Raw genomic sequence first — 24,542 nt, 5'->3', positions numbered from 1 at the left:
AGCCTCCACCCAAATTGTTGACAAGTCATTTGCCGCCCTTTCCCATCTTCCTCTTTCACTTCACCATTGATAATGTCCTAGCATGGACACAACAGCGGAGCCGAGGGTACCATACGTCAACTGGCTCCTCTTCGGCGAGCTCGGCGTTGTCGTTATCGTCGCCTGCGCCTTTTTCCTCTACTTTAACCGACTCTTCGGCGCGGTATTCGCTTGGTGTGTCCGGCTGTACACCTGGCGCAAGCATCATGCCTATATCTCGATAGGATCTCTCCAGTTCGCGCCGCTCGCAGGGAGGATAGCGTTCCGGAATGTCGAGTATCACTCCAGCAACATCTCGGTCAGGGTGCTGCATGGGCATATCACGTTTCGGTATTGGTCAACGAGGGTGAAGCAGGAAGGGGACGCGGAGAGTAACAACGCGAAGAGAGGTGAGTAGCGTCTTATGCTATAGCTGACCCAAAGCCAAGAATGAGTGCCGTCTGGTCATCTTTGCCGATGGTGTCGAGTGCTTCGTGTACAATCGGACCCCCGCTTACGACGCCATTGTCGAGCGGATGAAGAAGCATGAGCAGGAGAGCCGGACCTCAACCCCTTCGAAGGCCTCTTCCGAGGAGAACCCTATCAAGGCCAGGCTGCGGAAGGCGTTCCGCTCTACGCATCAGGAGGATGGGCTTGCTCAGCTCAATAGCAACAATTCAAGCAGTACGTGTGTCAAATTGATCGAGCTGATCTTAGACGATACCGACGAGAAGCCAGACACAACGCCCGAACCGCCATCCTCCACCGTCACTCCCGAGGTCGAGGCTGTGGACTGGTTCCGCGAGCTCTGTCCGATAGAGCTGCGCATTGAGAAGGGTTCGGTGATCTTGGGGAGCGATGCGACGCCAATGATCCTCATTGCCGACTTTCGGAGCGCTACGGGAACGGTCGAGATCACAGACGTAAGTCACTTGCTGCACACATAGCTGATAGTAGTCTCGGTCGGTCTGCGACAAGTACAAGATGTCAATACCGCTCAGACTCGAGGACGTCAAGGTGCTTTACCGTACCAACGTCGAATGGTCCGGACCGCTTCTCGCGCACGGCAAGAAGGTGTATGACGAGCTTCTCCGCGAGGACCCGGACCTCACCAAGCAACCCCCCTCGTCCATCTCTACGAAGACGGCCTTCCTCGCCCTGGCTCGGCGCTTCCACTTCCTTCTCAGCCCGACCTTTTCTACCCCACCACGAGCGGGGATGCCGCGGGACAAAACCTGGCGGGGATTGGCGAGGTACTGGCCGGAGAGCACCAGGGCGCCACCAAAGCATGAGCGGGAGTACGCCAAGGTGACTACTCTGGTGGACACACCGGAGCTGGACCTTACCTACTACTCGGATACGCCGGGTATTGTTCCGCACCCGGACGAGATCGGCTCGCCGGACCCAAAGGACAAATTCGGGAACGTCGATTTGGCGCCCGAGTACGGGATCGATGTTGTCATCCATGGCGGAATGGTGCAGTACGGGCCATGGGCGGATCGGCAGCGGGAGGCCTTGCAAAAGACCTTTGCTCCCAATATCTTCTTCGACTCGGAGCCCAAGTCTCGGCTCCGAGCGGGAGAGACTAGGGTTCACGCCGACCTCGTGGTTAGCGTGACCTTCAGCGAGGAGACGAATCTGCGGATCCCAACAAGAGAGCCCTCCAAGGACTGGCAGTTCGATGCCAAACCCGAGGCGGATCTCGAGCGGCCCTATGGCTGGCTGGATGTCACGGCCGGGGCGGACTCGACCATCAGCTATACCCAATCCCAGTTCGCCACCGCTCAAGGCTACGATGCCAATCTCGTCCTCCACCTTAAATCCCTATCCATCGCTTCCAGCATCAACCTCCAATCCTTCGTCGACGCCAAGTCATGCCGCTTGACGCTGGCGATGCCGGTCCCGCTGGGCTGGGATGCTCAGCGGAACTGGGGTATCGACATGCACTTTGATACCCCGGATATCACGCTGCTGAGGGATCATGTCACCCTCATCTCGGATATCGCCAAGGACTGGTCGTCGGGCGCGGAGGGCGACTTTCACCACTTCGTACCGGTTCATTACAACTTCAAGATTGGCATGAACGACTATGCCTTTCATTTGTACATCAATGACTGTAACATCGTGGATCGGCCTCAGTCTCGGGACGATAATTGTAAGTCTGTCTTTCTTAGACCAAGTTATAGCTGACGCGCAGCTTTTGTCGATATCATGGGTCCCACCTTATCCGCCTACACTGCCATCGCATCCACGCAATATCGCCCGGAGTTCTCAGTCATCCCATTCACCGTCAATCTGAATGACGCTCGGCTCGAGATCTCCATCCCAAAATGGGACACTCACCGGTCCTTCCAATCACAATCCCCCATCGAGATTGGCCGGATTGGGACGGGCTCGGCGTCCGGGTCATATCGCTACTACTCGCATCCTCATCCGGACCACGAGGAGGCGCTCACGCTCCACCTGGACGCGTCCAAGGTGGCGTTCAAGTGTATGGGTTGGGTCTTGCGCCGCCTCTTCTGCGTCAAGGACAACTACTTTGGCATGTTCACCCAGTTCACGACCACCCAAGAATACCTGGAACGGTTCGATCACGATCCGAATTCGGTCGGCGATCCGGTCGAGGAGAAGTACCGTCCTGGTCGGTCGGACCCCTTCGCGGTCCAGGTCACGCTGGATGTGCGGGATTCGCTCGTACTCCTCTCAGACGAGATCTTTGCGTGCGAGAGTGGGCTGGCGCTGCCCATTCCTCAGCTTCAAATGATGCTCAAGTCGGTCGAGGCGTTCATGGAGCTATCTCTGGACCTGCCTCCCACCTACATCGTCGCTGCTCCGTCTATCGAAATGTCATACGTCGCTTGTCGGGCCCCACCACCGTCATCTACACAGTGCGTGTGCATCGAAGGAATCATCGTCAAGGCGAATCGGCTTTTCGGACCTCAGCCTCACGGCACGACCTATTTTTGCCTTTGGGAGATCGCCATCCCCAAGGTGTCGGCGTATCTCACACCCGCGTTCCTGGCGACCGTACGGAGCTCAGTCACCGCCGTTGCGTTCAATTTTAGCGACAAGGAGAATGCGCCGACCGACATCTACATCCCCGTCACTCCTCCTGATGGTGAGTTTTGATTCCAGCATTGCTGATCATAGTCACGTTCTTCAAGCTCGCTGTCGGACCCGTCTCGGCTATCATGTACGGGGGAGACGCAGCTGCAGCGGTCGATCTCCCCGGCGGCGTTGTCCTCGACACTAGTTCTCTCGCCACCCTTACCTCTTCCTCTTCCCTCGCCATCCTTGTCCCCTCCGCATCTGTCAACCTCCTCACTCGCCTCTCGTCCCGCCAGAAATGGACCTCCGCCGGATCTTTTTACTCTGGCGTTTCGGTTGACATCTACAAGGCGCCAAAAGACTGGCAGGAGAAGGCGCAGAAGCAGCAAAAGTTCTTGCGGGAGGAGGATGAGCCGACACAGCGGATCTGGTACATGTACGCGGAGAAGGAGGACACATCGAAGACCCATCACAAGGGGTCCAGCTATCTACCTAGACCATACTCGCTGGAGCATGGTGAGTACGCACCGGGACTCAAGCTGATGGTAGACGACTCGGGCACGGAGGACGAGGAGACTGAGGATGAAGTCGGACCAGAGGTGGATTCGAGCGATTCGGACCGGGAGGATCAAGCTCGTCCAAAGATCAAGCACCATCGGAGCCGCTCTCGCTCGTTCCGGACCGCAAAGGAGACTTTTGAGGACTCGAGCGGAGAGTCGGACGATGTCTCGTCGGTGGCCTCTTCTGCTTCGTCTCGGTCTCCGAGCGAGTCGGGTCTGCCGCCAGACATGTCTTCGATCCTCGCCGACCACGCTCGAAAGTTCAGCCGTTTCGCTCAAAGCAGAAATGCACCGACCTCACCTACCCCCGGATTTGGCATCGGTCCCAAACTGCCATCCTCTCCTCTTCCAAACGGTACTCTGATTCGAGTGCGAGTCGAGCCGCTCCTCCTGCAGGCCAGTCTGGCTGGCGTCTCACCTGTGCTCGCTCTCGCAGATGCCATGTCTGTCAATGTGAGTACTAGTACACGCAGAGGGACCTCGCTGAATCTCAGCACTCCCGACCGCTTCAGATTGTTGACGGCATCCTCGATCAGCTTATCGACAACTTCAATGACCGTAACGGCCGGCCGGTCCCCAGCATCATCGACATTACCGCGCCTAGCATCGGCGTATCTCTCTCCACCAGCTCGGCCGTCCACGACCCGGTATCGCGTGTCGCGCTCGACATCGGCGGTGTGATCTCCCGCATCAGCCGAGCTCCCGCGGACGGCCATTCCCCATCCTCCTCAGCATCAGTCTCGATGCTCAGTCTCCACACCACCCTCTACTCCACCGCTCACCAGCTGCCAAAGCTTTCGCTGAACGATATTAACCTCAACCATCCCCACACGCCTGGCGCACCTGTCCTCCAGCTGGACCAGTTGGGTCTGCAGATGGCGTTCAACGAGATAGGCAAGGATCGGCAGATCCGGGTACACGCTACCAGTACCGATCTGAAGCTGGTCTCCGCAGCGCTTTCCACGGCCACCGAGACTGCCGGAATCTGGCGGGACCGGCTCGCCAAGCTGGAGATGGCCAAAGCTGTTCCTCAGCTGGGTCCGTTGCTCGTTGCGGCTGTCAAATCGGCGGGTCCAAACGCGGAAAACGCGCCTCTGCCGGCGTTCGCGACGGAGCTCACTTACGAGCTCCACGTCGATGACGATCGAAACATCCGGCGGGACCACGGCTGGCGCATCATCTCTCGTCTGAGGCAGATCCTGCTGCTTACGCCGGTGGCACCTGGGGACTTTCCTACTGCGGATCAATCGGCGGTACAGGGGTTGTCCCTTCTCGACTGGGTACCCGACGAGAACAACGAAGCCCTTACCCGTCAACTACCCTTTGTCCAGAAGGCTTTCGACTTGCCCCATCCACAGCCGGACACGGAAGAGGCCAGCTCTTCAGAGGCGGCTTTTGTCAGCATCGAAAATGTCGTTATACGGCACTACGACTACTTGCTCGGTACCGGCCGGGTCGGGTCGAGCTTCGTCAGGATGGGCACCACCTCTGCCGGACTGTACCGGACCAAGCTGTCCGGTAAGCCTGGACCCGATGTCCAGGACCGAGCTGTCCTAGCGGTCAGCTCAATCGACGGCGAGATCCAGGACTCCATCTTTCCCGTCGTCCGCCACTTTTCGGCTGCTTCAGCCTCCCCCTCTTCTTCTTCCCACCCTTCCGCTGTCTCTGCTGGCAACTCTACCTTCCTCGTCAATGCGCACCTCGGCTCCGGCGACATGTGCGTGCTCGCCGGCGGGCTCAAGCTCCGCACCGTCGTGAATAACGCCACTGGTGTCCTCGGCCACCTGCAACGGCAGCACAGTCGGAATGGGCTATCATCATACGTCACCGTCCGGAATGATATCACCGTCGTCCTCGATAAGGCGGATGTCGTGCTACTCCAGCCGTCGGACGACGACAACCCGTCGAATTCGGCAGATAGGGAAGTGGTGGTCATAGGGGTATCGGGGTTGAAGGTGGTCTCGGACACGCAGGGGTCGACCAAGCCCTCTTCGGTGAAGGAAAGGAAGGTGGTGCTGGCTCTGCAGATGGTTGTTTTTGATAGCAAGCCGACTCTTAGGAGGGCGCTGGACTTTGCGCAGGTGTGGAAGGAGAAGCATTACCCGTACGTCTGTCCTACTCGGGTGTCTTCGCGAGCTGACAGTCAGACACTACGAGCCCACCATCAACCAGATGCGCTCGACCATTGCGGCCAATCCAGCTCGCGTACCCCAGCCCAATCGCATACCCGTCAGCCTGACATTCGACATCCTCGTTTTACGGGCTTCCCTCACGGTTCGTACGGCCAAGGCGGCGTGGATCGGCTGGCAAGTCGGCCGCTTCTATGCCTGCCAAAATGGCTCGGCCAAAAACCACTCGTTCGGCATCCGGGCTGCTCCCCAATCTATCGGCTTCTACAGCTCTCGCGACCTCGTCAAGACAAAGGACACCGTCAAGCTGGACCTCCCTCGGGTCGACGTGGACGGGACGCTCAAGACCATCCAGGGTCAGGGCTATTACGAGGTCCAGGTCAATCTGGGTCTGTTCGCTTGTATCGTCAAGCCGAGCGCACTGGACAAGCTGCTGTCACTATACAAGTCACTCGTACCGGAGATGCGGCAGCTCGTCAAGGACTACGGATCGTACGCCCAGACCATGTTCACTCCTGCGGCGGCACCGGCCGTGCCCACTCCTACAAAGGCGCCTGATCTATTCCGCCTCAACGTCGGCGTTGAGGGCATTAGCATCGGCCTACGGGCGGATGACGTCGCTACGACCCTGCTCCTGCGCGCTCTCGCCCTCAAGGGCCGCGCGACAAACAGACACTCTGCTCAACGAGCTCTGTCCTGGCAAGCCGGCGTCGAACACTTCCAGGTGTCCCTCGGTCAAATTGACAACGAGCCGCTGCCGGGTCAAGCGGACAATTCCCGCAAGTACCAGTCGGCGTACATGTACCTTGACGTCGACGTATACGAGACACCCAGCGATACAGCCGCGCCCTCTCGCCTCGGCGTCTCGCTCAGCCGCATCCAGACGTTTATGCACATCGTCGCTCTGAGCGAGATCAGCGACCTGATCTCCAGCTGGACGAGCGACCTGCATGACTTGACGAGTCAGCGCGGGACGGAGGTGGCGGAGGTGCGGGAGCAGACGAGCAAGTTCTTGAAAAAGATCGATACGAGCGAGGGGGTCAAGCCGGAAGACTCGTGGTTCGCCACGCGGCTTCTCACGGTGGACATTGCCAGCTTTGGGCTGGCAGTACCGCTCGGGGCGGAGACAGTCATTGACATTCGTCAAGCCAGCGAGATCACCCAGGCTCTCCTCTTCTCGATTCGGTCGATCAGCTTTGTCAATCGGCGGAACGAGACGGCGCAATTCCGGGTACAGCATATCGCCCTCCAATTCGTCGGGGAGTTCAACGCGAGGATGCCCAACCACTTCATTGGCGAGTTTCACGACTCGATCAACCAGATGTCGTTGCCCCTCATCAACGCGGAGGCACAAATGTCGTCCAAGGCCGACGCGTGGACACTGGCGGCTCACTCGTCGGCGACGGACTTCAATCTCGGACTCGACCCTGACTTTATCGAGGGTATCTTTCAACTCATTGACCTCTATGAGCGGGGAAAAGACCGGATCGATCAACTCGAGAAGCGGTATCGAGCGGAGCTGTCGCGGAACCCCGCTCATACGACGGCGACCGAGGCACCAGTCTCGCCGGTGGTCGCGCGCCAAACCCAGCGGATATACCTACGTCTTTCCTTCTCGTTCGAGAGTGGCAAGGTGCAGCTATATCGAGTAGCAGGAGCGGGGCAGGCCGGTGCAAGGGCTAGCTGGCACGATGAGGTGGTTCTGCCGGGGATCTCGGTTTGGGTAGACTATGCGGGACCGAGTACGGATGGGCTGGCAGACGAGTCAGACAAGGGGGGCTTGGTCATCTTCAACGCCGTGAGTCAACCTAAACGACAAAACTGACGATAGGCCGTGCATCAAAGCCGCAACACGCTGCGACCGTCGATCTTGCCCTTCTTTGTACAGGTCGCCAGCAGAGTCGAAAAGCGCTTCAAGTCAAAGCGGTCGGGTTCCATACCCCAGCCGTCACCGGGAGTCGGATCGGCGGTCTCGACTCCGGATGCGGTGAAAACGACGGCACCCTCACTGGCGGCCGGAGGTGGCAGCGTCAACCGGCTTCGCCTGACTTTGCGCATCGACCAGTCAGAGTTGCGCTTCGCTTGCAATCCCGACTCGCAGGCGTACGTCAACCTCCGGTGGGAAAGCGGTGGTTTCCTTGGAAGCACCACTATCGGCGCGGAAGAGGCAAGCACATTCGCGGGGACCATTACCGGCGTGACCACAAATCTCAGCCACGAGTATGATCATCTCGGCCGGAGCTGTATCGAGGCTTCGGCTCGGGATCTCACATTCTCCATCATCCACACCCCAAACTGGCGAGACGACCAAGCGGGTGTGTCGATCGTCATGGACACTCGGGTCTCGGCGCAATTCCGGCTGGACCTCTTCAGCGCCTGGCTCACCTTCGTCGCGGTCTGGGTAGATAACGCCGGTCTCGACAAGCCCATCATCGCCGCTATCGGAGATCCATCCACAGTGGCGGCGGCCGTTCCTGCACCGCCCACCTCGGAAAGCAAGCAGATTGGTATCGCCATTCTGGCCCGCTTCCAAGCCATCGACTTTGACGCGGATGTCACGGTCTCGCACGCCAAGCTGAAGATCAGCCCGGTTATCCTTCACACGCTATCAAACGGGAGCCGGACCCGCGTCGATTTGCAGGTCGGCAAGACGGAGATCACTGCAGCCGGGGATATCTCGGGCACCATCACGGTGGACAACTTCGCTTTCGAGACGGTGCGCAAGTCTACGCGGGCAACGGAAGATACAGATCCCCAGTTGCTCAAGCTGGAGCTGAAGAGCGGGGATCTGCGGGCTAGCCTGTTCCTAGGCGAAGCCAACATCGTGCGCTTCCACCTGGGTACCACCACCGTGGGACTCCACGATGACTGGAAGGATCCGTCAAAGCCGCCGCTGTTGGCGTTCGCGGTCCAGGCGGGTCAACTGTCAATGGTCGTCCGCCTCTTGGCTGTTCCTCGTCTCCTCGGCAAGGTGTACGAAGTCCTTGACGCCGTCGGTACACAGCATCGAATCGCGTCTCAGCGGTCCGAAACATTCAAGGCGCACAAAGCCAAAAAGACCAGCGATCCCTCTTCCATTTCCACCGCTCTCGCTCAGACCATGCAACGGACCGCATCAAACCAAGCGGCGTCCCTCGGCAGCGATACAGTCTTCTCTCAGACCATGCAATTCAAACTCGCCGGGATCGCCATTGGGGCGTATAACGAGCTGGACAACGGCAAGGTGGACTTCTACTGCTTCACCGTGGGGAACATTGAGGCGGATCTGCTGCGCGAGCCCAAGCGAGTGGATGGGGAGGACAGGCCGTTCCGGCGTCTGGGACTGAGGGTTGGGCTCATGCACTGGGACGCGGTGGACGGATATAAAATCACTGCTGTGGAGAGTAAGGACAGCTCGCCCGAGGACCTCCTGAAGTACTTTGCGGGGATGAAGGCGAATCGTCAGCACCAGGAGGTAGCGTATCTACCGGAAATGGTGGGTTTTCCAAGTTATGGCATTGGGCTGTGCTAATGACCAGGATCTTGTGATGGACTCGGACGAGTACAAGGGGACGCCAACAAGGTTGCTGTATCACTTTGCACTCGAATGGGGTAAGACGAAAGGTGATATTCGTCTTCTACCTGGACTCTTCGACGACGCGTTCCGGTCCATGCGGAACCTCATCGCCAAGATCGAGCAGGAAGAAGCGACTCGTGCTCGGCGATTGGGAGTCATCCGGCCGGCCAAGGTGTCCGAGACGGAGAAGAAGGAGCGGGAGAAGCGGGAAAAAGCGCAAAAGGACAAGGAGAAGAAGGAGGCGAAGCAGCGAGCCAAAGAAAGGGCAAAGGCGAAGGGGAAAGACGGGCACACGGAGGAACCCGCCGATATCGTCACGGCGGATGGTTCGACCCATTTCGAGCCACGGGACCGGGCGATCGAGACCAAGATCCCGGTGCCCAAGCTCGAGATGACGGGCGACTTGACGCAGAATGTGGCGCAAATGTTCCCGGATTTCGATCAGGCAGTGACGGACTTGCCAAAGCTGAGTCACAAATTTGTGACTTTGAAGTTGGAGGAGGGGATGGATCTGCTGTTGAAGCTGTACGCCAAGCAGTTGCCGGCGAAGAAGGGGTAGATGTGGGTAGAGGAAGGACACTGCATCATTCGTCAGTAGTTGGTCATCTAATAGTTGTATTGCTAGATTAGCTCAAAGTATCCTCCATAGACTTGTAGTACAAGTATGTAACATCGCGCACTAGAACCCATACTTGGTCTTTGCCATCCTCGCGCTCTTCTTGTTGGCCGCGATCCGGTCCTCCAGTTGGTCCCTTTGGGTGAACGCGACGTTGAGCAAGCTCGACAGTTGATGACGCTCTGTAGCAAGCCCCTTGACTTGGCCCACAGGCTACATTATCAGCTCCAGTCCTCCGCACATATGTAATGGCCTTGCTCACCTTGTACTCGAACTCCTCTTGATTCTTCTTTGGCTTGGCCAACTGCTTGCGCATCTCCCTCTCGCGCGCCTCCCCCAGTCCCTCGCTCGCTTGCACATCCACCAGCTCGGCAGACTGGTCATAGTCCGCCCAATGCTTCCCGATCCGCCCGCCATCCTCTTCCGCCTCCTCTTCAGCCGCCGTGGCAAAGAACGAGTGATAGTACTCTGGCTCGTACGCTGCCCACTGACCGCCGGGGAGGAGGTAGTAGCCCGGATACGGGTCGTCTGCGGTAGGTGGAGGAGGCTGGAAGTCGGCTACGGCGGGTGCAGAGGTGATTTGAGGTGGCTTCAGTGAGGTTGACGAGGAAGTAGGTGGAGGTGCAGAGGCAGATGCTGAGCTCGCTGCGATGGTCAGCTGTCGTCTCAAAGGCCATAGATGAGGGAGCAGCGTACCAAGTCCAAAGAGATCGAGCGGTGGTTCCTCCCTCTTCTTGGCCTTTCGCGCCATCGACGGCGGTAGTAGCACTCCCGACCTCGAGCTAGCCGCCGGACGCTCATCCTCATCCTCATCATCGTCCTGATCTCCAGCGCCAGCCCCAGCGAAACTCGGAACCGGCAGTTTTGGCTTCGTAGCCATAGATTTGTTGACGCCCAGTGATGCTCCAGAGGGTATAGCAGCGGGTAATTTCCGTTTTGGCGCTGGCAACATGCCTAGTAATGACGAGCTATCTGATCAGTTCAAAGCCCATCTCCCAACCAGGCGAAGAGAAGTGGTCAACTGACGATCCCTTTCCGCCTTTCGGTCCCCCTGTACCAATCTTTGCCTTCTTCACTTCCCGCCCGCCCTCATCTGCGTCATCCACTTCGCCATCCTCATCATCTGCAGTTCCATTTTCGTCCCCAGCTCCGGCTTTGGTCTTCGGCAGGTCCAGAGTAATCTTTATCGGACCAGCTCGTTTCTTGCCTTTGGCAGCGGTAGGTTGGGCCGATTTTGTCGGTACGGGCACCGGGACAGACTTATTTGACGGCCCTGCCTCATTGTCCGAGTCCGAATCAGAGGCGTAGTTGGCCAGCAGCATGCTGTATGAATGTAATATAGAGAGGTAAACACAAGTCAAGGAGTACTGCTGTCTCCAGAAGTTGCCTGTGGGTGGCAATTCAAAATGCGGGGTAGAGAACCGATTACGTATGCTTCACAACATGCTATACTCGTACAACTTTGGTATACTATCTGCGAGAACGAGACCTGTACTACAACAACTGACCCCCGATCACCTCGCCCAGCTTGCCCTCATACCTGTCCATCTCCTGCTCCGCCCTCTCCTTAATGACCGACCACACCTTCTTTCTCGCCCGCGCCACATCCGCAATCCTCCCTCGGGCCTCCTCCAACCTCGTCTTGTACTCGTCACAATCCGCCAACAACTCCTTGATGCGCTCGAACGCATCATTCACCGCTATCCGCTGCTTGGCCGCGTCGATATTGTATCGGACCGTGGGAGGGTATGAGGGGTGATGCCGGTCGAGGGAGAGGTATGGGTGAGTGGAGGGTGGGGCGGCGGAGACGGTGATTCCGTTGGGATGGGTAAAGAGGCGCTCGAGGGGAGTGAGATTGAGAGCGGAGATCTCCTCTTGAGTGGCAGGAAGATGGAGGTTGTCGGGACTGGTAATTTCGTATTTGATGGTAGGGGGTTGGGGGTTCTGGACAAGCTCCTGGACGACCCGCCAGAGATTGTCCTGCTCCGAGACATGTGGCAGATCGGGGATGCAGTGTCGGAACCGGTGCTGAGTAGCCTCGTGCGACATGGGGGTGGGCTGGGTGACAGGGATGCCTGGGACGTCCCGCTCGAGTAGGCGGAAGACGTCCGTCAAGCGGCCGAGAGCCTGCATGAGGGGCTTCTCGCATTCGAGGAGATCGCTCGCCGTGCGCTGCAGGCCCTGCTCGACCGAGTCGTCGCCGAGGGTATGACGCATCGACGGGCTCATCATGATGTCTAGGTACGAGGTGGGTATCGCTAGCATCGGGGCGAGCTGGTCCGTCGTCTGCGGTGGCGAAGGACTTCGCAGGTGGGGAAGCAAGTACGACTTGCGCTCCGCCTCCTCCCTCTTCTCCTCTGCCCGCTTCCTCTTCCGTTCCGCCACGTTTGGGGGCAATGTCAGCCCCGCATCCGCCGCGGATGAAGGCATAAATTGCTCCACGCACACCTTCATCCGCTTCCGTACGTGATCCAGCGTCCGGACCTCCTCGTAAGACGGACCCCAAGAGTCGATCTTGCCGCGACGAGCGAAACGCGCTGCGGGGTGCTCTTTGTTGCCGATATTGGTGACAAAGCGAGCGGGCTCGGGAGAGGAAGACCGTTGACGGGGTGGATCGTAATAGGCAGGTTGATCGATGGAGGGGACGAATCTGGAGGATTAACGCATGTCGAGGCACTTAAGAGCAATGACCCACTCGACTTCGTTCTTCCGTAGTGCCTTCTTGTGCCGCCCGACCATAGCGTTTCCGCTCCACCTCATCAGAGGCTGATTTCCCGACGACATGATGGAGGCCTAAGATCTCGCCCTACAGGCGGGCTGGGGAGTCGCCTCGTGTCCGGGTTCGCAGTACCAGCTCCTGATCCGATTAGCGCTGTTTTCCGCATGCTTCAATCTAAGGCGTTGATGGGATTCTAGTAGTCATACAGGTAATCAATGTAGTCAGTCCCCGAAGGGTCCTACATATGCTTGTCAAATTGGTTTGAATAATCATGAAAAGGGGTCAAAGGGGAGCCAGAAGACAGCACGCAAGAAGGCGAGACTCACGAGGAGGTAAAGGTTCTCCAATGAGCTTCTCGAAGGCCAAGAATCGGCTCTGACGCAAATCTTTCGTCTGATTAGCATCAGACCATGCGGTAAATTTCGGGACGTGGGGATAGGGGGTGAGGCATCAGACTGTCCAATCAGCAACGTCCAAAGGCATGATCGCGTATGAAGAGCTCACAATATACTGTATGAGGGAACCAAAGAGAAGAGGAACGTGATCAGCTTTCGGTCCCTTTTCGAAAGCGAACTACACTCACTATAGATTGTCAAGTCGTCAGCTCTCCCGAAGGAGCGACTTCTGTGTAGCGATTCTTTAAAGTAATCATTTGGGGAGGGAGGGGGAAGGAGCAGGGTCGGGACCAAGGTAAGGTGGGTAGAGACAGCTACTCACTGGACGGTCGTTCTTCCTCGAGCTTCTTGGGAGCTGATTTTTTCGGGATGCAGCGCTGGATGTCGCAGTCTCTGAACGCAGCGAAGTTCGCTGCAGCCAGCTGGCAGCTGGAGGGGACAGGAGGGCAAGGTATATGGAGAGGTGATTGATAGTGCTGAGGGTGGCTGTCGCTCTGGTGAGGTATTTGGCGGAGCAGCCGACCGGGTGTCCGGATCCGGATTTCGGATTATCGGACCGCGGATATCGCTGGATATCGCCGCGTGCGTTTGTGGCACTTTTTGATGCTGTACTGCTTTGATCCTTTCATCTCCTATTCACTCTTTACCCTTTCTTCTACAGTGTGAAAGGAGTCCTACATGAATGCTACAGTCGCTGACGGGCTGCAACTGATCGGATATAGCACAGCTGACTGCTGGTTTCTCTGACTTCTCACCCCAAATCCAGAATGCAGACCGCCGCAGTCAAGCAGCACATCCTCTCGAACGCGCCACGTTCTTCCCCTCGGGAACACGCGCCTCAGAGCTATGGCTCTTCCAGTAGTAGCTGGAGCAGTATCGATGGTCTCAGCACTGCTCTTGGACCGCCCAAGCCTCCACTTGCATGGGCGTCGGTGCGGCACCAAGTGATCAAGTCGACGGTGGAAGAGGACGTCGAAGATGCGGAGCAGATCAGTGAGCTATATAGCCTATACTGCAGCGAGTGAGGGGCTGGCTTACACTCAGCTACTGGACAGTGTCAGCATGCGGTGCTCATGACTTGTCTTCACCTGGCGCACGAGATAAATATGCGGGAAGTGGGGCAGTATGCGTGGATCCAGCCGCAGGGGAAAGATCCGCAGGGAAGCATGCTCAAGGTCATGAAGGGTGAGTCGTACACCCTTGTAATCACAGGATAGAGTTGATAAGTTAGGCTACACGAAGCTTGTTCAAGGTATGGACAAGAAAGGCCAGATCGCCGTCCGATCGGTAAGTCTGCCTCGATCGAGCGTGACCTCAACTGACACGGAAGGCTCCAGACCCGTCCAAGCAGATCATTCAGCACCATCTGCTGCGTTCCCGGCAGCTAGCTGGATCAGACAGCTACATCATGTCTTTCTATAGCGGGCATGGTATCCAGGAGCCACCCACCGAAGCAGGCGAGCTATGGTGTTACGACAAGTCGTTCGAGGAGTGTGCGCTGGACGGGAGTGGACCTACCGAGTATGTGTCCATCTGAGCCGGTGACTATAGCTGATAATCAGGTATATACCCATGGTCCTCTTCGAGGTCCTGAGCTGGGCAGGCGCATCCACATGCTACGTCTGGGACTGCCATCATGCCGGCCGACTCATCTCATCCGCTCACCAAGAAGCCGCCGAGATTGACCGACAGCTCACTGCTGCTGCGCTCCAAAATCCCGAGATCGCTTCTGTCCATCCTCCTGTCTACGCCAAGCGTCAGATCCACTTTGCCGCCTGCGGCGCCAACGAGCGTATCCCCAAGATCGCCGGACTACCTGACGACCTATTCACCATCTGCCTGATAACACCCCTCAAGATCGCTTTGATGTATCACAATCTCCAAACCTTCCCGCTCAGCTCGATGGACTCGTCCAAGCAGCGCAGCCGGGCTTACATGGACGGTCTCTGGGAGAGCATGTCCCAAGACCTCAAAGGTCGACTATGGTGCGAGTTGCAGGCTATCCTGCACACCATAGCCTGGCAATCCATGGATGGGGCGACGTACCAGCGTGTCTTTGGCCAATCCGGTCAATCCATTTCCCACCTCGCCTCGGGCTTCCTCCTGTCCCAGCGCGTCCTCGGAGCTTACAATGTCAAGCCCGAGTCGATCCCCTCTATCCCCAATACGACTTCTCACGCTCTCTGGGTGACATGGGACCTCATCCTCGAGAACTTTTTCGAACAGCTCCCCGAATTCTTCGACCAAGAGACTGATCCTGAATGGGAGGCGGATATCCAGATGCTTTCGTTTATGGAAGACCAGCTCAACTCTATCCTCACCATCAATCAAGCGCCTATAGGGAGCCACCAGGCCGAAGCGAGCATTGGCCTCGCAGTTGGCAAATTACCTATCATCTGCCAAGCGGCGCTCACGCGCAGTCTTCGCGCTCAGGCATGTAATGCGCTCGACTCGTGTCTGGCTAAACTGGGACCCAAGGCGCTGGTCCTTGCGATTCAATGCGGGGTGCTCGAGGTCGCGTTGGACCTGCTGGAAATGGAAGACCCGGTGATTGCTGATCAAGTCATCAGTGTCTGGGCGTCCCTGATCAAGCATGACGGGGCGGTCCGACAGCTCGCTGAGCCTGTCGAAAAGGCGACCTGGCTTTCGGACGTCAAGGCGATCGTGTTCTTCCTACACCACCTCGAGGCGGGACTAGACGATGGCGATAACGTCAAGGTGGTAGAGTGCGCCGCGATCCTCTGTACGATCATCAACTACATCACCAAGCGGCCTGCCCCCAAGTTCCTCCTCCGCTCGCTCAAGCTGGCCATGCGCATGCTGGATCAGCCCGCTTCGCTCATTCAACAATGGGGCGCCCTGCTCAGTGCGGAGCTCCTCCACGGGCTCCAGATCGATCGGGAGGACGCCAAGGAGACTCTCGAGGCGATGCAGTCAAAACTGCTCGGTCTGGTCAAGGACAAGACGGTCGAGACTCGCGCAGCGATGCTCTACGCTTTACGATGGTGGTTCCGCCTCCGGCCTCAGACAGACCTTCTCGCCTGTAAAGCTCAGATTTTGCTCATCGACCTGCTCCTCCCACAAGCAGCGACCGACGCGGCCATCCAGGTCCGACAGGAGATGTATACACTGCTCCAGCACATCCTCGTCGGAGTGGGCAAGTGGGCGGCGGTCGCTTTGTGGCTGTACCAAGCTCAGCACGCGGCAATGCAGGTCAAGGAGAAGGGAGAGGCCCTAGTGGAGGTCGTCTACACGCTGAAGGGGGCTATCAAGCTCACCGGCGGCGAGAAGGTGGACCTCGTGGAGGTGCTGATGAGGCTGATCAAGGTCGTCTCGGTCTACAGTCAAGACCCAGAGGCGTCAGTAGCGCGTATGGCGACGGAGTGCCTGGGGAAGTGTCAGCAGATGTCGGGCTTTGCGAGGTGCAGCAAGTCGAACACGGCGTTGACGAGGGTATGGGATGTGAAGGCGGCAGAGGGACTGATCGAGGAGGGCAAGTGCCTAGCGATGGGTTGGGATTCGGCGAGAGCGGAGGGGATCGATATGGGCGTAAAGGGCGGAAATCAGGATCTCTTCAAGATGAGCAGGCTATCGTTGAGGGCGTATCTCGCGGTACGTCGTGTCCAAATGGCAGGTGAGGCGAGGATGACGCTGATTCCCCAGTCCACTCAGGCGCCGAGTCAGATGGAGGCATTCAACAAGGACAAGGATATGACCTGGATCTTGCGCCATCGCGTACTGGAAGACTCGCTCGTTTTGTCCGAGCAGCACGGTGGGTTTAAGTCTCCTGTGGCCCTCGATACAGGACGAATGCTGATTACTGCAGCTGGTCTGCCATGGAAATTGTCCATCAAAGACATCGAGAGCCCGGACCCATGGTGCACCTTGACCTGCCACAGCTTTAACAGTACCGTTCTGTCCTGTAATGACTCGCATGATCTGCTGTGAGTCTCCTTGAATTTGCCAGACTATCAGAAGTAGTAGCTCATTGATCAGCTTGTGGGACTGGTTCTCTTCCAAGAAGACCGGGACAATCCACCTCGACCTCCCTTCTCATGCGCATATCACGTCAGGGCGGTTCGTCAATGAGCTACACGAGACGAATGTCGTTCTTGCGGAGATCAGTACGTGCCTTTCCTCGTGCTGCTGAGGCTGCAAATCAAGCTGACCTCTGTAGACACCGGCGACATCCACGTCTTCGCGGGCCCGTCCGAGGAGCCCGGCAAGATGAAGCCAATCTCCTCCTTCCTCGCTCTGAATGTCAAGGAGCACTCGGTAGATGTGACTCACGAAAGTCACCGAAGGCTGATCAGTACATGGTGGCGACATTCGGGACTGCTAGGTGTGGGCGGGCCGGCGAGTATCATCAATATCTGGGACTGTCCAGCTGAACAGCGTGTCAGAGTAAGTTCGGCATGTTGAGAGAAGAAACGAGCTGATGAGATAGCAACTCTCGACTGGGGAGAACAGCACGTTGCTCACCCTTATTACGGAGCCCAAGTCGGGTAACCTGTTGGTGGCGGGATTGGCGAATGGCAAGGTGAAGCTGTTTGACCTGCGGCAATCCAAGCAGACGGCGGTGCTTCAATACCAGGGAGACGCTGGCGATGGTGCCCAGGCGTCCGGGATGAGAGGGATCAAGAAGATCGGGATCTTTCTTGGCGAGAGCAGACATATCACGTCGGCTTGGTGAGTTTCGCTGCTTAGACAACGGGTGAGCTGATGATCAGTACGAACGGCCTCATCAACATCCATGACATCCGACACGTCTCGCAGCCTGCCTCTACCCGCCTCGTCCATCCCACTGGTATCGCCTCCGCCTCATTCCAGTCCCACTCTGGTCTCATGTCGACCATCGGACACATCAACCCCGCTCAGGACGGCAAGGCATCCGCAAACTTTGGGCTGTATCGATCCACCCTCGACTCGATATCGCTCGTCACTGCGGAACCGATCTCTTTCGACCCGCAGCAAGAGGATGTGATCAAGGGAAAGCTGACACCGTATACCGTCTTCCATCCCCTTCGGCCATTCTTAGGCCTGGGGTACGGACGGAGTTGCCATCTCAGGGGAAGTGGCGTCGGGGAGGGGCCGGATGAGGATAGTGGGAGTTATACGTTCTTACAATCTCAGGCGAAGTATATGATGTAAATACCCATGTTACCCATGATCTATGGCGAGCTTCGAGACCTTCGGGGCGGGCAGTGCTGGCTGCAGTCATGCGCCCGAGGACAATATATAGATCACTAGCAGGAAGGCCCGCCCCCTGGGCGGGCGTCACTGAGGGTGAGCAAGCAACTGGAGCGGAAGCAATTTCGGGCGAGCAGCGAGGTGTTCCATAAGGCTATTAGTAGAGGCTGGTGGGCCATCCTAGTCATGAGGCCATGCGAGAGATATTAATATTGCCCAAGTATCCTGCAGGATGATAATTGGCACGACCACCATGTAACAATGCAACGTGCGACTGAGGGGGAGAGATGTTCGGATACGCCGATACGATAGCTGATGGCGCTTGATCCTCCAGGAAGAGTTACACTAAGAAGGCAGCAAACACTCTGGGACAGGGCAAGGTCACCGATAGCACCAAGCAGCGGATCCAAGAATATCAGGTATACAGGTGCTATACGCTAGAATTTGGGCGTACAGGTCTGACAGAAACTTTGACGGTCAGAGGGCGAGAGGGAGAGTCGAGAAAACTGGAGCGGGTGGGGGTAACAGAATGAGAGCTCAAGCGTGCAGATCTTAGCAAAAATCGAGGACTATGGGAAGTATATGGCTATACCAAGTTGCATGGGACGTACAGGTGGTACAGTGCACCAAAGACACCAAGGAACCACCACGCGCCGTGCCAAGTGCAGTGGGTGTACCAAAGTCCAGCGCGGCATCGGGCAGCAGACATTATTAAGATGCAGCACTCGCTCGGCAGGAGTCACCAAGTTGCGTAGAGAGATTGTGCGGTGACAAGGTGAACGTGAAGAGAGCAAAAGAGAAGGGGAGATAAGATAGCGTGCAAGCGATAACCGATGACCGATGCCCGAGCCGGGCCGAGCGCGCTGGAGACTCCGAATCTTAAATAGTCCCCCCACGCATGGTGAGGCGCCCATTGCTCAAGCACGCTATGCATCAAACTACAGCATGCAGGAAAAGGGGAACGTTCTATCTTTGGAGCTTAGATGCTATTGCGCTTTTCAAGTGAGCAAATATATCAAGAAATGATGGAGAAAGAGAGAGGTCGATTTCGTGTTGGCAGGCTAATTAATATAAGGTAGATCAGCAGCAGTCTATAGCTCGGCCGAAGCAATGACGTAACGTCGCTTCGCCACTCAAAGATCCACAGATTGCGCGAACAGCTATTTACCTATCGGACGCTGTGTTCCATGCAGCAGCAGTTCGAAGCGATAGAGCCATGCAGGACCGACGAAGGTCCTCAATCGCCAGCTCTCTACCGGGCAGCCTGACCGAGACTGCGCTCAATCTGCCGCTAGACGCTCGCAGAGGTCAGCTGCTGATCGCTTCATGCGTGGGCAAGTAGGGCTAACGACCCAGACTTGACCCAAGCTTTACTATGGTCTCTACCTCGGGAGGGTGAGCAGATCTTTCAACAGAGGGGGGTATGTGCTGATGAGCAGACATCATCGCTCTGAGCCTCGACCTGAGTAGGCTACTGCAGAAGGATATCCTCGGTGTAAGCCGGAAACTCTCGACACACAATCTTCACGACTGATAGCGTAGCAACTGCCGTCCGAGGTCTCAGTCATCATCCTCTCTCATTTGACGCTCGAAGATATCTTGAAATGTCGACTGGTCAGCCGAGACTGGGCCAAGCTGTGCGAGGATCAAGGTGCCTACTCCCCTATAAGGCAGCGGACCAGCTGACCCCAAGGCCTCTGGGCTCGTTTCTGCGCAGCCGCCGTCCCCCGAATCCGGCCTAGATATACGACATGGGCCGACCTGACACTTCATCAGCAGCTTCTGCACCTCCCCCGACCGAATATGCCGGACGATGATGTGGCGTCTTTCGAATCCAATCTCGAGGACCTCACGCTGGACGTGGGCGGGCTGGACGTCATCGGGGCGCAAGGCGGACTGGGCGGCGGAGGAGGTGTAGATTCCTTCTCCATGGCAGGAGGGGTGAGGGGGATGGTATGGGAGCGGAGCGGGTACGGACTGCCCTCATACACTCAGCATCACCCGTCCTCGCCTTCTTCATCCTCCTCGAGACGAACACCACGGATCTCACCTCGCTCGAAACGGCCTCGTCCATCAGATTGGCCTGAGCCTTCTGCACGGCGGAAGGCACCGTTTCAACCAGTCCAGTCTCACCTGGCCCTCCCTACGACTCAACCTCAAGTCAATTATAAACACCTCTACATTGTTCGCGACATCCTCGCGCGGAGGCTACGGGGCGGCGGAGTAGGCCGGGCCGGTCAGACCATATCGGGTCCGGATACATCAGCTGCGGACAAGCTCAGACCGTCAACATATCATGTCCGCCCCCACACAATCGACGCCATCTCCTCCATTGAAGCAGGCGGTCTCCCCGGTCATTCCGAAACCATCTACTCCCTCCAGCTCATCGCTCGCCAAATGAGCATCACCATGACCCCCACTCGACCTCACAGCGCCGCAGAAGAAATGGCAGACGACGCCGTCTCGTTCTGGCGGGGAAAGTCTACGGCGCCAAAGACATCTTCGGGTCCCGTCTCTGGGCGAGACTGGCTCTTGTCCGCATCCCGAGACCATACGCTTCGGCTGTGGCAGCTGTCAAGTCCAAAGCCAAGGGTCGTCAAGATCTACCATGGGGGTCATATCGGTTCCGTCCTGTGTTTGTCGGTCACGAGCGTGGCTCCGGAAAGCAGTCGCCCGCGGCGGGAATCTGGCCCTGCGGGTTCACCATCACGATCCCGCAGGCAGTCTCGTCCGGGCTCGGGGGAAGGGAAGCGGCTCATGGCGGTTAGCGGAGGAAGTGATGGAAGGCTTTGCCTGTGGGATATGGAGCATGGGGATGGGAAGCCGGAAAAGATGATCGAGGCGCATACGGATTCGGTGCTCTGCGTACGAGCGGACGATGAGCGGGTCGTGAGCTCTTCCAAGGGTAGGTCGGGCGGCCTGTAACGGATACGGGGCAGAAGCTGATGTGCAGATCGAACTATCAAGGTGTTCGATGTGCACACGCTTAAGCGCCTCTTAACGATAGACTGTAATGAGAACGAGGGGTGGCATAGGGGCGCCATCAATGCGGTTTGCTTGACCAAGGACTATATGTGAGCCATCGCACATCCAGTCCAGAGGTGGAATCTGATGCTTCAGCCTATCTGCGTCAGGAGACAGAACCCTTCGCATCTGGTCCATCCATACCGGCGCCCTCCTAGCCTTCATCGACGCCGGCACACGTGGTATCGCCTCCATGGACTTCTCCCAGCCTCCTCCCCACGCGCATCCCTCCCTCAGAGGGATCATCGTCATCGGCTCCTCCGATGCCAGTATCAAGGTCTACCACCTCATCTCCCACATACCAGGCGTCGACATGGTGGATGCTCTCGGGATCATACCGCCCCTACGCGACCTGTCTCTGCGGGATATGCTCTTGCACCAGGAGGACGAGATGGGCTCAGAGGGCGACGGCGACGGAGATGAAGAAGAGTCGACGACCGGATGGGGGTCTTCCTTTCATGGAGATATCGACCCGGAAGCGGGAGTGGAGGACCCGACGGAGTTGAGCTTGGAACTGGCCGGACAGTGCTGGGCGAGCTGCGCGTGTCCTGGGAGGCCGAGCACATCGGACTCGGCGCTCTGTACTCGGTGCTTCAATCGAGGACATACGGATCTCGTCCGGAGTGTGCATTTGGGAGAGCAGGTGATCCTCTCGGGTAGCTACGATTCCACCGTCAAAGTAAGCCTTCCTTCATTTAAAGTTACACAGTCAGTCGCTAATGGCCAGGTCTGGGACCGAGCGTCGGGCAGACTTTTGAGGAACTTGGCGGGCGTTCATTCCGGGCGGGTCTTCTCGGTCGTGGGTGACCATCTGCGCATCATTAGCTCGGGCTTGGACGCGCGGATCTCCATCTGGGACTTCTCAGAGGGTTTGGATACGGCGTTTGTAGAGCCATAGACACGAATGCTGCATGCCCAACTCGCAGCATGTACGGCTGAGGCACGGCGTTTGTAGAGCCATAGACACGAATGCTGCATGCCCAACTCGCAGCATGTACGGTTGGCCTCAGCTGGACGTGAGACGTTGAGCTAAACCTCTTCGCGGAGTTAAGCGGAAATAGAATTTAGCCGTTTGAGGAATGAGGAGTTGGACATCCTATCGTCCCTGAGATCTCAGTCAGTCAGCTCCTCATGACTTTGTCACGGAGACAGCCCACACAGCTCTAAGCACTCACAGGCAGCGGCCGAGCTAAAGGCATCCCGAACTGTCCCCCACACCGGAGGATGAGCGTACTCCGTCTACTGTCCCCTTCTCGGGCTGGGCCTAGTGCAGCCAGTGTGCCGCCCACGTGCCCGCACTCATCGGCTGGCGCAAAGGAGGACAAGATCACCATAGACGTGAGCTTACTGATGGAATTATCCTCATGTCCATCCATTCATCACAATCCATGTCGTCGAAACGAGGGTCATCGAGTCATTGCTGACCTTCCAGATCCAGCTTCTGACAAATGGCACTATCCTGATGGAACCACCCACCGATCCCCTTTGGCCTCACGCCCGGACAGACGGCCCACGGGAAGATCAACTCCTCAACGGGGACCTAGATATTCAGATGCCTCGCGGAACGAAACGGAGGCGATGCAAGTCTGTTCGGGTGGGAGTCCGGACCAAGTGCAGGCTGCATATGGGCCCGGGAAGGGGGTGGGAGGAGGATGTCGTATTCGAGCGGAAGGTCGAGATGATGGGTGGCAATGCGGAAGGGATTGTACTGGACGAAGGGATGCAACGGTGAGCATATGGTATGGAGGCCAGACCAGGCGCGGACAGGGGCAAGCCGAGCTGATTCAGCAGCTTCGAGTTTACCCTCATCCTTCCGTCTACCTTAGCCCCCCACGATTGGCATCCCAACGGCTCGGTTGTGCAAGAGCTCTTTGCAGAGATAGAGGGCCAACTCACCGCCAGGACCACTTCCAGCTTCAACCTCTTCGGCCGCAAGAAGCGGGATCAGTCTCGTCCAAGCTCCAGAACACCGTCCCGCTCACCCTCACCCACCTCTGCCCATCACAGCCCTCGATCCATGTCGCCCATACTTGCCGCCGCCGACTCACTGTCTATCACGCGACAGGAGGTCGGTCTGCCTGCTGTACCGAGTTATGACCAATCTCAGGCAGATCCGCTTGGCCGCGGAGCAACCCTCCAGGAGGACGACTGGATTGTGGGCACCGTGGTGACTTCGAGGAGTGTACAGGTGACGCATAACCCCAATCCTGCTGGGAGATATAGCGACCTCGATCAGAGCCAGAACGGGTTCGCAGAGGGACTGGGTGTCTGGGATCTGAAGATAATGACGGACGTGGTGAGTTACTTATAGTTCGGTATACGATTGCTAGCTGAAGCCCAGTTCTCCATCGGTGGTCCTCTCCACGCTCGTCTTACTCTGCCTTCGCCCAGTCCTGGTCTTACGGTATGGTTCTGGCGCCTGCGACTGAAGCAGACACACACCCTCAGTTCACCTCGAGACGATTCAGCCGAAAAGAAGTCTGTCACGCAAATCACAAACTTTGATATGGCGGAGTATGGCACACTACCGCCTCGGGGGATCAAACATCCAGATGCCACTCATCTAGCACTTTGGAGAGGGCAGGACGCTGGAGGAAGCTCGGAAGGCGAGTTTAGATCGGAGGGGAATGCGTTCATGCCCAAACATCACAGAGCGAGGCCGACGACCTTGCCGGGGTATGTTCAGCATTCATGGACTGTATACTTTGGGTGGTGAAGCTGATTCCGCAGAGTCATCACGCCCGTTGAAGTATCCCATGCATTCCTGTGTGAGGTGTACTTCTCTGTTTGGGGCGAGGACGATAGGGGAGTCGCCATGTCTGATCCTGGACCTGGCGGTCTGCGGTACTTGCAGATAACCAAGCCCGTCATCGTTCCCTCCTGCTCCCTCGTCCCTGCTCGGCTAGATGTGCCAAACTGTCCGTGACATCCCTTTCTACTGCATCTTTCGGAATTCGCTCATCAGCAGATGCTCAAATTGCGACGGACGCACCATGTCCCGATTGCGGACACAAGTCGAACGCCCAGATGTGTACCGATTGCGCGCCCTCGTTCATCCCTCATCCCCGCCACGATCTCAACCAGGCTCGGAGCGAAGACGGCTTCTGCCTCGCTTGCTACAAGCGCTTCGAGCCGGTATTGGACCCGTACGAAGTGGAACTGTGCGCGTGCCTGCTAGACACGGGTGATGTGGAGCGGCGGATGGCGAGATTCTGGGAGGATGGCCAGAGGGCTGAGCCGGAGAGGGGACGAAAGCTGGCCTGATGGGTCGAGATCCGAGATCTAAG

General features: G+C 57.4%; 6 protein-coding genes across 6 annotated transcripts; 4 read left to right on the top strand and 2 right to left on the bottom strand.

Annotated features, from left to right (window-relative positions):
* Nucleotides 1-82: 82 nt before the first annotated feature.
* MKK02DRAFT_18486 (uncharacterized protein) lies at nucleotides 83-9,870 on the top strand (the record flags this gene model as incomplete). Its single annotated transcript, XM_053085958.1, has 11 exons — nucleotides 83-343; nucleotides 468-710; nucleotides 753-941; nucleotides 976-2,173; nucleotides 2,216-3,136; nucleotides 3,169-4,079; nucleotides 4,121-5,730; nucleotides 5,774-7,553; nucleotides 7,587-9,230; nucleotides 9,274-9,483; nucleotides 9,610-9,870. The coding sequence occupies 11 exons, from the start codon at nucleotides 83-85 to the stop codon at nucleotides 9,868-9,870; spliced, it is 9,228 nt and encodes a 3,075-aa protein (XP_052942935.1).
* A 120-nt stretch (nucleotides 9,871-9,990) lies between these two features.
* Nucleotides 9,991-11,249, bottom strand: MKK02DRAFT_34867 (mitotic checkpoint regulator, MAD2B-interacting-domain-containing protein; the record flags this gene model as incomplete). The annotated part of the gene is made up of 4 exons (XM_053089029.1): nucleotides 9,991-10,140; nucleotides 10,190-10,572; nucleotides 10,624-10,895; nucleotides 10,954-11,249. 4 exons carry the CDS (start codon nucleotides 11,247-11,249, stop codon nucleotides 9,991-9,993), a joined length of 1,101 nt encoding a protein of 366 aa, XP_052942934.1.
* Nucleotides 11,250-11,421: 172 nt separating this feature from the next.
* Nucleotides 11,422-12,711, bottom strand: MKK02DRAFT_34866 (uncharacterized protein; the record flags this gene model as incomplete). Its single annotated transcript, XM_053089028.1, has 2 exons — nucleotides 11,422-12,577; nucleotides 12,623-12,711. 2 exons carry the CDS (start codon nucleotides 12,709-12,711, stop codon nucleotides 11,422-11,424), a joined length of 1,245 nt encoding a protein of 414 aa, XP_052942933.1.
* Nucleotides 12,712-13,808: 1,097 nt separating this feature from the next.
* Nucleotides 13,809-18,192, top strand: MKK02DRAFT_18417 (uncharacterized protein; the record flags this gene model as incomplete). Its single annotated transcript, XM_053085944.1, has 11 exons — nucleotides 13,809-14,034; nucleotides 14,086-14,243; nucleotides 14,269-14,328; nucleotides 14,372-14,562; nucleotides 14,604-16,653; nucleotides 16,705-16,813; nucleotides 16,868-16,985; nucleotides 17,038-17,165; nucleotides 17,219-17,445; nucleotides 17,489-17,730; nucleotides 17,772-18,192. 11 exons carry the CDS (start codon nucleotides 13,809-13,811, stop codon nucleotides 18,190-18,192), a joined length of 3,930 nt encoding a protein of 1,309 aa, XP_052942932.1.
* A 1,255-nt stretch (nucleotides 18,193-19,447) lies between these two features.
* MKK02DRAFT_18702 (WD40-repeat-containing domain protein) lies at nucleotides 19,448-22,153 on the top strand (the record flags this gene model as incomplete). The annotated part of the gene is made up of 9 exons (XM_053085996.1): nucleotides 19,448-19,538; nucleotides 19,588-19,626; nucleotides 19,671-19,726; nucleotides 19,774-19,882; nucleotides 19,925-20,299; nucleotides 20,354-21,136; nucleotides 21,185-21,305; nucleotides 21,352-21,934; nucleotides 21,983-22,153. The coding sequence occupies 9 exons, from the start codon at nucleotides 19,448-19,450 to the stop codon at nucleotides 22,151-22,153; spliced, it is 2,328 nt and encodes a 775-aa protein (XP_052942931.1).
* Nucleotides 22,154-22,717: 564 nt separating this feature from the next.
* MKK02DRAFT_18415 (uncharacterized protein) lies at nucleotides 22,718-24,181 on the top strand (the record flags this gene model as incomplete). The annotated part of the gene is made up of 4 exons (XM_053085943.1): nucleotides 22,718-22,983; nucleotides 23,047-23,551; nucleotides 23,597-23,931; nucleotides 23,986-24,181. 4 exons carry the CDS (start codon nucleotides 22,718-22,720, stop codon nucleotides 24,179-24,181), a joined length of 1,302 nt encoding a protein of 433 aa, XP_052942930.1.
* Between the last annotated feature and the right edge of the window lie 361 nt (nucleotides 24,182-24,542).

Source organism: Dioszegia hungarica, assembly GCF_025882075.1.
Source record: "Dioszegia hungarica strain PDD-24b-2 chromosome Unknown MKK02contig_19, whole genome shotgun sequence".
In the NCBI taxonomy this organism is placed as follows: Eukaryota; Fungi; Basidiomycota; class Tremellomycetes; order Tremellales; family Bulleribasidiaceae; genus Dioszegia; species Dioszegia hungarica.
This window is presented reverse-complemented; position numbering and strand designations above follow the sequence as displayed.